The following is a 14,492-nucleotide window of genomic DNA, read 5'->3' as shown; positions in this document are numbered from 1 at the left end:
TGTGGGTTCTGTGGTCAGTGTTGCAGCTGTTCTGCCCAGCCTTCGTATCACAGGGTTTTGGGGACTTTTCCCACTTGAGGTTGACTAGGGGGGCTGGCCTCTTCCTGTCCCCGCTTTCCCTCCGGATGAGTGACAGGCTGCCCTTAACTGTATTTGTGGGTCCAGTAACTGCAAAGTTCCAAGTCCACCTTGGCCTTCAGGATTCGTAAGTGTTTGACGTCCTAGGAGTTTTGTGGTTTTCCTAACAAAGTAACGAAGTTTCGGAGTCAGGGTTCACCTGACGGGTGAGAACTGCCCATTTACCTATCTTTTGGCCCCGTCCCATGGGCCTCTTGGCCACGCGTTCGTGTGCTCAGACAGAGCGAGACGACAGTGAAGAGACCTCATCAGCCCATCCCCCTGGGCAGTGGGGAGGTGGTGCAATGTGTGAAGACATTTCAGAGCCTTCTCTTTTTTTTTTTTTTTTTTTTTTTCCGGTATGCGGGCCTCACACTGTTGTGGCCTCTCCCATTGTGGAGCACAGGCTCCGGATGCGCAGGCTCAGCGGCCATGGCTCATGGACCCAGCCGCTCTGCGGCATGTGGGATCCTCCCGGACCGGGGCATGAACCCGCGTCCCCTGCGTTGGCAGGTGGGCTCTCAACCACTGCGCCACCAGGGAAGCCCCAGAGCCTCCTCTTTTAAATTTATTTTTTTATCGAACTGTAGTTGATTTACAACGTAGCGTTAATCTCTGCTGTACAGCAAAGTGACTCAGCTATACACATATATACGTTTTTTTTTTATATTCTTTCCCATGATGGTTTCTCCCAGGATATTGAATATAGCTTCCTGTGCTGTACAGTAGGACCTCATTGTTTATCCATCCTATGTATAATAGTATACATCTGCTCACCTCAAACTCCCAGTCCACCCCTCCCCCTCTCCCTCCCCTTCCCCCTCGGCAACCACAGGTCTGTTCCGTATGTCTGTGACTCTTTCTGTTTTGTAGATAAGTTCTCTTTTGTGCCATATTTTAGATTCCACATATAAGTGACATCGTTTAGTATCTGTCTTTCTCTGTCTGACTCATTTCACTTAGTATGATAATCTCTAGGTCCATCCATGTTGCTGCGAATGGCATGTTTTCATTCTTTTTTATGGCTGAGTAATATTCCATTCTGTGTATATGTACCACATCTTCTTTATCTGTTCCTCTGTCGATGGACACTTAGGTTGCTTCCATGTCTTGGCTCTCGTGAGTAACGCTGCTGTGAACATCGGGGTGCAGGGATCTTTTTGAGTTATAGTTTTGTCTGGCTGTATTCCCAGGAGTGGGAGTGTGGGATCATGTGCTATAGCTCTATTTTTCAGCTTTCTGAGGAGCGCCTCCTCTTTTAGAACATGCAGAATGGGAGCTGATGACATTGGGGACCCCCCAACATACTCATCTTATAGTTGAGGAAACTGGCCGGGGGGGATTGGGGTCACAGCTTGTGTGTGTGTGTGTATCGTGTGTATCTTCACTAGACCAAAAGCACCCCAGTCTGCTGGGTCGCCCACTAAGCTGTAGACAGCTTAGTCCACTAAGGAGTAGACAGAACAAGACAGGCCACTTAGGGACTTAACTGCTGAGTTGGTGACAACGTTCATAGGTGTTTATCAAGAAAAATAAGGTGGGGCTTCCCTGGTGGCACAGTGGTTAAGGATCCTCTTGCCAGTTCAGGGGACATGGGTTTGAGCCCTGGTCCGGGAAGATCCCACATGCCACAGAGCAGCTAAGCCCATGAGCCACAGCTACTGAGCCTGCGTTCTACAGCTCGTGAGCCACAACTACTGAGCCCACATGCCACAACTACTGAACCCAGCGTGCCTAGAGCCTGTGCTCCACAAGAGAAACCACCACAATGAGAGGCCCGCACACCGCAACGAAGAATAGCCCCCGCTCGCTGCAACTAGAGAAAGCCCACGCACAGCAACGAAGACCCAATGCAGCAAAAAAAAAAAAGAAAAAAGATAAATAGGGTGAAAAGTTGATCAGAAAACCTTGGCAACCAAATAAAGTTTCCTTTGGGATGAATTAGAGGTTTCTCTTCCAGTAGAACTTTGGAAACACCGACAGAGATAGGAATACTCTTTTTGAGCAGTGAGTGTAGGAAACTGCTTTATAAGAAATGCAGAATATCAGTGTTGTCACAGACCATGTAGACACAGGAAGTTGTTACAGCAGAGTTCAGTTTTCAGACCCCACTGATTTAGCTCATGGTTTGCTTTCTCTCCCCCTGTATTTGTGATCTCTGGACCAAACCAGATTTGATGTTGGAGTCAAAGAGAAAAGGATAGGGCTTCCCTGTTGGTGCGGTGGTTGGGAATCTGCCTGCTAATGCAGGGGACTCAGGTTCGGGCCCTGGTCGGGGAGGCTCCCTCATGCCACGGAGCAGCTAAGCCCAGGCTCCACAACTACCGAAGCCCATACGCTTAGAGCCCGTGCTCCGCGACAAGAGAAGCCACCGCAATGAGAAGCCCACGCACCGCAACGAAGAGTGGCCCCCGCTCGCCGCAACTAGAGAAAGCCCGCGCGCAGCAACCAAGACCCAATGCAGCTAAAAATAAAATTAAATTAAAAAAAATTAAAAAAAAGGATATTTACAGAATGTTACCAGCAAGACAATTAAGAAGTAGATTTTTAAAAAATCTTTTGTCCGTGCTGCGTGGCATGTGGGATCTTAGTTCCCTGACCAGAGATTGAACCCATGCCCCCTGCATTGGCAGTGTGGAGTCTTAACCACTGGACCACCAGCGAAGTCCCGAGAACTAGATTTTATTAGTTTTTAAAAAATTTTCATTGGAGTGTAGTTGATTTACAGTGTTGTGTTGGTTTCTGCTTTACAGCAAGGTGAATCAGTTATACATATACATATATCCACGTTTTTGTAGCTTCTATTCTCGTATCGGTCATTGCAGAGTATTGAGTAGTTCCCTATGCCATACCGTAGGACCTTATTAGTTATCTGTTTTATATATGGTAGTATGTACACGTCACTCCCAATCTCCCAATTTATCCTTCCCCCCCTTTCCAATGCATATCGAGCACAAAGCACTTGGATTGATAAAGCTAGCTAATATATTTGCAAGTCCACAATATAGAGGAGACCAGTTTAGCCCTCCACAGAGCGTATGTTCCATATGGAAATAAACTTGGGCATGCGCACATGACAGCTACTAGAAACTAGAATCGAGAAGATCTTATGAGCAGAGAGATGAGCAGGTGATGGCCAGAGGCAGGAATGACACGGCCAGTCTGGGGAGGCTGGGAAGTCTGCAGGGCAAGATGGCAACAGGTGACGGAAGAGTGACGGCCAGGATGAGCCACGAGCCAGGACGCGTTAGGTGTGCGGGTCCTGGGGTGTCACGATGCCCCTGGGTGGGGAGAGATGGTGCCTGTGGGCATCTAGGAAGGTTACGTGCAGGTAGCAGCGGTTGGTCTTTCTCCCTTAGCTCTTTTCCCATCTTCCTGCCTCATTTGACGGGCACCCTGTCTGGCCTCTTCACCTCCCTGTCCCCGCAGAGGCATGTGGGGGAAGCTCTTCCCGCAGAGATGGTCACCAGGCTGTTTGAGGCCGTGCGGAGGGTGGACGGGACTGGGAAGAGCAAGGGGCCCAGCGAGCGCGTCTCCCGGGAGCAGTTCACCGTGTCCATGTCCCACCTTTTGAAAGGAAATGCCGAGGAGAAGAGTCTCGTGGTCCTGAAGATGATTTCTGCCACAGGAGGTCCCGTGGAAGCAAGAGAGGTCCGAAAGGTAAGAGGCCACCAGGCCCTCCGCAGCCATCCCAGGCAGCCTTGGTCTCCTTCGGTGGGGGACCTCGGACGATTAAGCAGGTGACGGCGGCATTGTGCACGGGTCCGCCCTGGCGGGGGGGGGCGGCTCCTCGACCGCGTTACTGGTTGTGGTCAGAACTCCCGGACAAAAAGGCGCTGGTAATCCAGACCAGCCAAAGGTATCATTAGGGAAATGAGTAACTACCCAAGTTACACGATCTGTTCCAGACTGCGGTCCATCACAGTTGGCCTTAAAGAGATGAGACGCCCTTCCCCGTGTTGATATGATGTAGGTCACAGGTCACAGCAGAAATGCGATTAATGGTAAAATTGCGGTCTTCAAGTTTACAGAGGATCTGGTTGGCTCTGTGGCACACGTGCTCAACTACAGACAGAAGCTGAGAGGCTGGACTCAGAAGCAAGCTCCAGGCGCCCCATCCAGGGTGCAGGTGCTGGCTGCCCAGCTGTGCTCCGAGATGAAGCTTCAAGGCAAGTGCCCTGCCTTAGTCCTTAGACCTTGGCCTTGTAGAGTGGTACCACGCCATCTCCATTACTGTAGGCTTGCACTGAGGTTTTGAAACCAGCAAATGCGAGTCTTCCAACTTTGGAGGACTGTTTAGATTATTTAATCGTGGGCAGTCGTTCACGGTATTTCCTTATAATCCTGATTGCTGCAGGGTCAGTAGTGATGTCCCCACTTTCATTTCTGATGTTAGCCATTTGATTCTTCTCCTTTTTTCTTGGTCAGTCTAGCTAATGGTTTGTTCACTTTTTGTTGTTTTCAAAGAGCCAACTTTTGGTTTTATGGGTTTTCTCTGTTGTCTAATCTCTATTTCATTTATCTCCATTCAAGTCTTTTATTTCCTTTCTTCTGCTCCTTTTACATTTAGTTTGGTTTTCTTTCCTTTTTTAAAAAAAAATTTATTGAAGTATAGTTGACTTACAATGTTGTGTCAATTGCTGTACAGCAAAGTGACTCCATTTTATATAATATATATATATATATATGAATATATACATTCTTACTCTTTTTAAAAAAATATTTGTATATCATTGGCTGCATCAGGTCTTAGCTGCAGCACGCAGGATCTTTCATTGCAGTGCGCGGGCTTCTCTCTAGTTGTGGCGCGTGGGCTCAGTAGTTGTGGCGCACGGGCTTAGTTGCCCCATGGCATGTGGGTTCTTAGTTCCCTGAGCAGGGCTCGAACCAGAGTCCCCTGCATCGCAAGATGGATTCTTAACCACTGGACCACCAGGGATCTTGAGCATCTCTTCATGTGCCTCTTGGCCATCTGTATGTCTTCTTTGGAGAAATGTCTATTTACGTCTTCTGCCTTTTTGGATTGGGTTGTTTGGTTTTTTTGTAGTTGTTGAGCTGTATGAGCCATTTGTATATTTTAGGAATTAAGCTCTTTTTGGTCACGTCATTTGCAGATATTTTCTCCCAGTCTGTAGGTTGTCTTTTTGTTTTGTTTATGGTTTCCTTTGCTGTGCAAAAGCTTTTAAGTTTGATTAGGTACCATTTGTTGATTTTGGCTTTTATTTCTGTTGCCCTGGGAGCCTGACCTAAGAAAACATTGGTATGATTTATGTCAGAGAATGTTTTGCCTGTGATCTCTTCTAGGAGTTTTATGGTGTCTTGTCTTATATTTAGGTCTTTAAGTAATTTTGAGTTTATTTTTGTGTGTGGTGAGTGGGTATATAGTCTAACTTCATTGATTTAAAATGCAGCTGTCCAGCTTTCCCAACACCACTTGCTGAAGAGACTGTCTTTTCTCCATTGTATATTCTTGTCTCCTTTGTTGAAGATTAATTGACTGTAGGTATGTGGGCTTATTTCTGGGCTCTCTCTTCTGTTCCATTGATCCATATGCCTGTTTTTGTGCCAATATCTTGCCGTTTTGATTACTGTAACTTGGTAATATTGTCTGAAGTTTGGGAGCGTTATGTCTCCACCTTTGCTCTTTTTCCTCAGGATTGCTTTGACAATTCTGGATCTTTTATGGTTCCATAAAAATTTTATTATTATTTGTTCTATTTCTGTGCTCAATGTCATGGGTCATTTCATAGGTATTGCATTATACCTATAGATTGCTTTGGGTAGTATGGCCATTTAAACAATATTCTTCCAATCCAAGAGCATGGGATATCTTTCCATTTCTTTGAATCATCTTTTAAAAAATAATTAGTTAATTAATTAATTTTTGGCTGTGTTGGGTCTTTGTTGCTGCACACTGTCTTTCTCTAGTTGCGGCAAGCAGGGGCTACTCTTTGTTGTGGTGCGTGGGCTTCTCGTTGCGGTGGCTTCTCTTGTTGTGGAGCACAGGCTCTAGGCACACGGGCTCAGCAGTTGTGGCCTGCAGGCTCAGTAGCTGTTGGTTGTGTGCTCTAGAGTGCAGGCTCAGTAGTTGTGGTGCACGGGTTTAGTTGCTCTGCGGCATGTGGGATCTTCCTGGACCAGGGCTCGAACCCATGTCCTCTGCATTGGCAGGTGGATTCTTAACCACTGCGCTACCAGGGAAGTCCTCTTTAAATCGTCTTTAATTTCCTTTATTAATGTTTTATAGTTCTCAGCATATACGTCTTTCACCTCCTTGGTGAGGTTTATTCCTAAGTATTTTTATTTTTGGTGTGGTTTTAAAAGGGATTATTTGTTTACATTCCCTTTCTGGTATTTCATTGTTACTGTAAAGAAATGCAATTGATTTCTGTATGTTAATCTTGTATCCTGCTACCTTGGTGAATTCGTTTATCAGTTCTAGTAGTTTTTGTATGGAGTCTTGAGGGTTTTCTATATATATTATCATGTCATCTGTGTATAATGATAATTTTACCTCTGCCCTACCAAGTTGAACACCTTTTATTTCTATTTCTTGTCTGATTGCTGTAGCTAGGATTTCCAATGCTATGTTGAAGAGAAGTGGTGAGAGTGGGCACCCTTGTCTTGTTCCAGATTTTAGCAGGAAGGCTTTCGGCTTTTCACCGTTGAGTATTACGTTGGCTGTGGATTTGTCATAAATAGCTTTTATTTTGTTGAGATACGTTCCCTCTATACCCAATTTTGTTAGGGATTTTATCATGAATGGGTGTTGAATTTCATCGTATGCTTTTTATGCATCTATTAAGATGATCATGTAGTTTTTGTCCTTTCTTTTGTTGATGTGGTATATCATGTAGATTGATTTGAATATGTTGAACCATCCTGGTGATCCTGGGATGAATCCAACTTGGTTGTGGTGTATGACCTTTTTTATGTGTTATTGGATTCGGTTTGATAATAATCGGTTAAGAATTTTTGCATCTATATTCATCAAAGATATTGGCCTGTAATTATCTTTTTTGGTAGTGTCTTTGTCTGCTTTTGGTATCAGGGTGACGGTGTCTTCATAGAATGTTTTTGGGAGTGTTCCTTCCTCTTCAGTCTTTTGGAAGAATTTGAGAAAGATCAGTGTAAGTTCTTCTTTGTATGTTTGGTAGAATTTGCCTGTGAAGCCATATGGTCCTGGAATTTTATTTTAGGCAGGTTTTGTTTTGTTTGCTTTTTTTTTTTTTTTTTTTTTAAACAGATTTGATTTCTTTTCTAGTGATTGGTCTGTTTAAGTTGTCTCTTTCTTCGTGATTCAGTTTTGGTGGGCTGTATGTTTCTAGGAAGTGGTCCATTTCTTGGAGGTTGTCAAATTTGTTGGCATATAATTGTTTATCGTATTCACTCATGGTTTTTTGTATTTCTGTGGTATCTGTTGTGATTTCTCTTCTTTCATTTCTTATTTTGTTTCTTTGGGTCTTCTCTCTTTTCTTTTTGGTGAGCCTGGCCAAAGGTTTGTCAATTTTGTTTACCCTTTCAAAGAAACAGCTCTTGTTTTATTGATTTTTTTGTTTGTTTTTTACTCTCTTTTATTTATTTCCTTTCTGAACTTTATTGTCTTTCCTTTGCCTTATTATCTTTTCCTTTAGGTTTTGTTTGTTCTTTTTTCTAATTTTTTTACGTAGTGTGTTAGGTTGTTTATTTGAGATACTTGTTTCTTAAAGAAAGCCTGAATCACTATGAACTACCCTCTAAGAACTGCTTTTGCTACATCCCATAGTTCTTGTATGGTTGTGTTTTCATTGTCATTTGCTCGAGCTATTTTTAAATTTCTTCTTTGATTTCATCATTGACCCATTTAAAAAAAAATTCTTTTTGGCTGCGTTGGGTCTTCGTTGCTGTGTGCAGGCTTTCTCTAGTTGTGAGTGGGGGCTACTCTTTGTTGCAGTGCGCGGGCTTCTCATTATGGTGGCTTCTCGTTGCGGAGCAGGGCTCTAGGCTCGTGGGCTTCAGTTGTGGCACGCGGGCTTATTAGTTGTGGCTCGCGGGCTCTAGAGTGCAGGCTCAGTAGTTGTGGTGCACGGGCTTAGCTGCTCTGCAGCATGTGGGATCTTCCTGGACCAGGGCTGGAACCCGTGTCCCCTGCATTGGCAGCCAGATTCTTAACCACTGCGCCACCGGGGAAGCCTGACCCATTGGTTTTTTAGTAGCATGTTTAGTCTCTATGTAATTGTTTTTTTCTTGTTTCTTTTTCTGTGGTTGATTTTTAGTTTCATGCCATTGTGGTCAGAAAAGATGCTTGAAATAATTTCTATACTCTTAAATTTGTCGAGGCTTGTTTTGTGCCCAAGTGTGTGGTCAGTCCTAGAAAATGTTCTGTGTGCACTTGAAAAGAATGTATTTTTTTTTAGATGTAATGTCCTGAATATCAGGACATTCAATTAAGTCTATCTGAATATCTATCTGAATATCAATTAAGTCTAACTGTTCTAATGTATCATTTGAGACCTCTGTTGCCTTATTGATTTTCTGTCTCAAAGCTCTGTTCATTGATGTGAGTGGGGTGTTAAAGTCTCCTACTATTACTATATTCCTGTAAATTTCTCCTTTATGTCTGTATTTGTTTTCTGTATTTGGGTGCTCCTATATTGGGTGCATATACGTTGACAAATGTAATATCCTCTCCTTGTATTGACCCTTTTATTATTGTATAGTGTCCTTCTTTTTCTGTCTTTATAGCCTTTGTTTTAAAGTCTGTTTTGTCTGATATGAGTATTGCGACCCCTGCTTTCTTCTCATTTCTGTTTGCATGCAGTATCTTTCTCCATGCCCTCACTTTTAATACATGTGTGTCCTTTGCCCTAAAGTGGGTCTCTTGTAGGCAGCACATTGTAGACTCTTGTTTTTTTAATCCAGTCTACCACTCTGTGTCTTTTGATGGGAGCAATTAGTCCATTGACATTAAGGTAATTTTTGATAGATACATATTTATTGCCATTTTAAACCTTGTTTTCCTGTTGATTTTATACTCTTTTGTCCCTTTTTCTTCTTGTTTTTCTTTTTGTGGTTTGATGCTTTTCTTTTATATTATGCTTATAGTTTTTTCTTTTTGATTTTTGTGAATCTCTTGTATGTTTTTGGTTTGTGGTTGCCCTGTTTTTCAAGTATGTTAATCCCTTCCTTTATCTACTTACTTTAGACTGGTAGTCACTTAGGCTCAAACACATTCTAGAAAAATAATTGTGATTTTCTCTTTCCTGTAGATTCTTACTACTTTTCTATTTAGAGAAGACTTTTCAATATTTCTTTTAGGATAGGTTTAGTATTGCTGTATGTTTTTAGTTTTTGCTTGTCTGAGAAATTCTTTTTTTCTCCTTCTATTTCTAAATGATCATCTTGCCGGGTAGAGTGTCCTAGGTTGCATATATTTCCCTTTCAGGACGTTGAATATATCTTGCCACTCCCTTCTGGCCTGTGACGTTTCCGTAGAGAAATCAGCTGATAGCCTTATGGGGGTTCCCTTGTCATTAACTCTGTGTTTTTCTCTTGCTACCTTTAGAATCCTCTTTTTATGTTTAATTTTTGACATTTTTATTATAATATGTCTTGGTGTAGGTCTTTTTGGATTTATCTTGTTCAGGACCCTCTGTGTTTCCTGTATCTGGATATCTGTTTCCTTCTTTAGCTTTGGGAAGTTTTAAGCCATAATTTCCTCAAATACATTTTCAATCCCCTTTTCTCTTTCTCCTCCTTCTGGGATCCCTATTATGTGTAGATTGGCATGCTTTATATCTATAGGTCTCTTATATTGCTTTCATGTTTTTCACTTGGTGTTCTGTCTGATGTCCTGATTGGGTGATTTCCTTTACTCTATCTTCCAGATCACTTATTCGTTCTTCTGCATTATTTATTCTGCTATTCATAGCCTTTGGTTCAGCTTTTGTCTCAGCAAATGGCCCTTCTAATGTTTCTTGACTCCTCGTTATAGTTTCTAGTTCCTTTTTACCATAATCTGCATTTCTGTCGATAGCCTTTCTTAATTCCTTCAGTGTTTTCATTATCTCCTTTTTGAACTTGGTATATATTAGACTGAAGAGGCCTGTTTCATTGTTTGTTCTTTCAGGGCAATTCTCTCGATATTTTAATTGGGAGTGGTCCCTCTGCTTCTTCATTTTACTTATATTTCTTTTGCTCTGTGAGTTTAGGAGAAACAATTATCTACTGTCGTCTTGTAGGGCTATTTTTATGTGGGAGCGTCCCTGTGTAGCCTGCATGGATTTAATATTTTTTTGGTGCAAGGTCTGTTTTTAGTATGGATGCCTGCTGCTTCTTTCCTTAGTGTCTGTTGGCTGTTATCCCCTTCATAGGAGGTGCGACTGGTGTTGCGGTGACCAGAGCCTGCACTGGACAGTGAGTGGGCACTCCTCTTCCCTCTGTGGTTATCACTGCCCTGTCCAGGGCAGGGTCTGCTTTCTAGTTGTTGGTGTAGAAGCCCCTAGCTCTGTTTCTGAGCTGTGTTTCTGATCTGCAGTGCAAGAATAGGTGGGATTGGAGCGCTCCCACTGGGAGAGGAGCCACTGAGTATTACTCTGCTGGAGCTGTTCACCTGTGAGTGTGTCACCTTCCACCTGCTGTGCGGGCTCGCAAAGTACACTGTTGTTGGCACTGCCCTCAGCCGCACCTCAACTGTGGGTGTGCTGACAGTCAGCCCTGGTGCCTGTCAGGTTTTGTTTTCACAAGGCCACCAGCACAGATCCACTGAAGTCAGGTCCCAGGACTGCAGTAGTTACACACCTGGACCCACTGTGGGAGCTGTGGATGCAGCTCAGACCCTGGCCCAGCCCAGCCCCTGTGTGTACATGCCCACAAAGCCCACAACGGCTAAGGCCAGACCCATCCCAGCTGCGGGAGCACCAGTTGTCCCTTTGGATGTTCCACAGGCACTGAATTTACAAAGTCGGCCGTGGAGGTATAAATCCAAGGTTCACGCAGCCGTGGGGAGAGATTTCAGCTCTGCTTCCTAAGTCACACGGCCCGTGGGCCTCAGCTGTGATTTCAGCCCCACCTCTGCGTATGGGCAACCCACTGGTGTCTGCTTCTGGGGGCACCAGGGCAGTGGCTGGGGCACACGAGCCTGCCCCAGGCTGGAGGGGACCGGGGTGGCCGGGGCGTGTGACCTGCCTGGGCGGGAGCCTGTCCTGGAGCCTGCATAGGCAGGAGCCGGCGGGTGGGGAAAGAGGCTGCGATGGCAGCCCCGCCTCTACCTTGGCATGCCACTTAACGATGGCGCTTCACTTCCGTGGCGGCCCGGGGTTCTTCCGCAAACGCTCCTGGTTGCTGCGCCCCACGCTCCAGCCCCTTCAGGCTGTCTCTGCACAGCCAACAGCAGTCCTCTCCCTGGGTCTGTCCTCTAAACCCCGAGTTACAGCACCCAGCCCCCACCTATTCCAGCGGACGCGTGTCTCAGGCTGGGGCACACAGGGCTGTGGCACAACTGTCTGTGTAGGTCTCTCTCTGTCCTGCCTGCCACTAACCAGTTGCTGTGCTCTCCTCCAAGCCTCTGAAGCTCCCTTTCTGTCCCGGCTGATCTCCCCATCGGTGAGGCTTCCCTGGGTGCGGGAACCTCTCCTCTCCTTCAGCTCCACGCCCCCAGGGGCACAGGGCTCGTCCCACTTCCTCTGTTTTTTTTTTTTGGTCCTTTGTCCTGCCCAGTTGTTTGGAGATCTTTCTTGTCCTTTGAGGTGTTTGAGGTCTTCTGCTGGTTTTCTGAGAGCCTTGTTCCATTCATAGATGTATTCTTGATGGTTTTGTGGTAAGAGGTGAGTTCCACGTCCTACTACTGACCATCTTGATTCTGATCGCTAGTTTGATTTTCTTTTTTTCGTTTCTCAGGTTAGAAGTTTAGGTTATTGATTTGAGATCTCTCTTCTTTTTCATATAGGCATTTATGACTATAAATTTCCCTCTAAGCACTGCTTTAGCTGAAGCCCATAAGTTTTGGTATATTGTGTTTTTGTTTTCATTCATCTCAGTTTTTTCTTTCTTTGTTGCTTTTTTTAAAAAACATTATTTATGTGGTTGTTCTTCTGGGTCTTAGTTGTGGCAGGTGGGCTCCTTAGTTCCGGCTCACCGACTCCTTAGTTGTGGCACGTGAACTCTTAGTTGTGGCATGCATGTGGGATCTAGTTCCCTTACCAGGGATCGAACTCGTGTCCCTTGCATTGGGAGTGTGGAGTCGTATCCACTGCACCACCAGGGAAGTCCCCATCTCAGTATTTTCGAACTTCCCTCGTGATTTCTTCTTTGGCCTCTTGGTTATTTTTAGAGGTATATTCTTTAATTCCTTTGTGTTTGTGAAATTCCCAGATTGTCTTTTTACTGATTTGTAATTTCATTACATTGTGGTTGAAGAACAAACATTACATGATTTCAGTTCTTTTCAATTTATTGAGGCATGTTTTATGGCCTAACACATGGTCTGTTCTGGAGAATATTCCAGGTATACTTGAGAAGAATATATATTCTGCTATTGTTGGCTGAGAAACAGTACATAATTAAATTTAATTGGGATTTAAAAAATACCTTGTGGTGAATCTCTTTGCAAAGTAGATTCGTTTTATAAAAGTGTTACTGTTGGGCTTCCCTGGTGGCGCAGTGGTTGAGAGTCCGCCCGCCGATGCAGGGGACGTGGGTTCGTGCCTCGGTCCGGGAAGATCCCACATGCTGCGGAGCGGCTGGGCCCGTGAGGCGTGGCTGCTGAGCCTGTGCGTCCGGAGCCTGCGCTCCACACAGGAGAGGCCACAACAGTGAGAGGCCCATGGACTGCAAAAAAAATAAAAAATAATAATAAAATAAAATAAAAGTGTTACTGTTTTATTATAAAGCTGGATTTTTAAATACAGTTTGAAAAATTAAGTGAGGTACTTGGAACTTGGAAAGAATAATGACATACTGTATAATACTATTATATATATATATACACATATATGTATATATACATATATACGTATATATACACATATATTTATGTGTGTATATATATATGTATATATGTACATGAATGAAGTACCAATAGCTTGTCTTTTGGTATCACCGTCATGTCACCTCTGTTCCTAGTAGGTAAGAGATGGAAATCAGAATGATGGGTGCTGGTCGGAAACAATTAAGTGTAATTTGTAGTTAATGAAACCCGTTCTCCCCAGATAAACTAGAGGGGTGCCCAGGAAGTAACCAACCACTACCCTTCCAAAGCTGGAGGACAGCACACTTTCTAAATCCTTTCCAAATGATTTTGTTAGGACTAGTGGCTTTTGGTGTAGCCCTCTCAGGAGGGCTTGCTGGGGAGTCTTGGGGCCCTGGGGTGAGGGTGTAGCTGTCTCCTGTGTCTCTGCAATGCAGCTTGGAGCAGAGAGAAAAGATAAGAGTGTCGACGTTGAACTGTTCAGATGAGCACCGTCCGACAGACACAGAATGAACTCCAAAGCCAGCCACATATGAAATTTTACATATTTCAGTAACCACATGGAGATACCAAAAAGAAACAAGCAAAATTAATTTAAAGAATGTGTCCAAAATACACTTTAACATTGGCAATCGATGTAAAAAAAAATGAGATATTTTACGTTTTTTTTCACACCAAGCCTTTGAAACAGGATGTGCATTTTACACTTTGCATCTCGATGCAGACGAACCACGTGTGGCTCCCCCGCTGGACAGAGCAGGTTTAGTTAAGTAGGTAAAGGGCAGTGTCCTCGCCCCCTAATACTGTGTTCTCCTCCCCTAGACGGTGAGAAGCTTGTGGGGCCTCAGCGGCTGGACTGTGACCGAACCACAGTCGAGGACTGGGTGTTCAGGGCCCCCCACGTGGCCACGTTTCTGAGCGTGGTCATCCACCACGGCTTTCCCCTCCTGCGCTCGTCCCTCGATCTGGCCCCCCTGCTCCCCGAGCGCGAAGTCGAGCAGGAGCGGGAGTTCGCGAGCGTCCTGGATGTCCTGTCCGTCATCTACATCAACTCCCAGCTGCCCAGGACGCAGCGGCACCACTGGCGCCTGCTGTTCTCATCCGAACTCCACGGGCGCAGCTTCGCCCAGCTCTGTGGGCGCATTGTACACGGGGGGCCCTGCGTGTTGCTGCTCGAGGACCATGACGGCCACGTGTTCGGTGGCTTTGCTTCCTGCTCCTGGGAGGTCAAGCCTCAGTTTCAAGGTACGTCTTGGCCGCCCAAACCCCACGCGGTAGCACCAGTGCTCGTTACAAGTTCTGGTCGGACGGCTGCTGCGTGGAGACCTCCGAGCCCCGCCGGGGGAGGTGTGTGTTTCTTCCATCTCCTCCCGCAGGCGTTTTGCTAGACGTGTTTGGGAGGATAGGGAAGCATGGTGTTTCTTTATGA

General features: G+C 44.9%; 1 protein-coding gene across 15 annotated transcripts in view; it reads left to right on the top strand.

The window, feature by feature from the left end:
* Positions 1-14,492, top strand: part of MEAK7 (MTOR associated protein, eak-7 homolog) — a 54,569-nt gene that overhangs the window by 11,263 nt on the left and 28,814 nt on the right. For all 15 annotated transcript variants that reach the window (XR_010837948.1, XR_010837950.1, XR_010837946.1 and 12 more), the window contains 3 exons: positions 3,547-3,777; positions 4,142-4,286; positions 13,886-14,308. Coding sequence is in view for 2 of the 15 variants with exons in the window: in XM_067020238.1 (XP_066876339.1) it covers positions 3,547-3,777; positions 4,142-4,286; positions 13,886-14,308 (799 nt within the window). In the remaining 13 variants the exon portion in view is untranslated. The remainder of the gene's footprint in view (positions 1-3,546; positions 3,778-4,141; positions 4,287-13,885; positions 14,309-14,492) is intronic.

This window comes from Kogia breviceps, chromosome 18, assembly GCF_026419965.1.
Source record: "Kogia breviceps isolate mKogBre1 chromosome 18, mKogBre1 haplotype 1, whole genome shotgun sequence".
Taxonomy (NCBI): Eukaryota; Metazoa; Chordata; class Mammalia; order Artiodactyla; family Physeteridae; genus Kogia; species Kogia breviceps.
The sequence above is the reverse complement of the archived record's forward strand: the minus strand, read 5'-3'. Positions and strand labels throughout refer to the sequence as shown.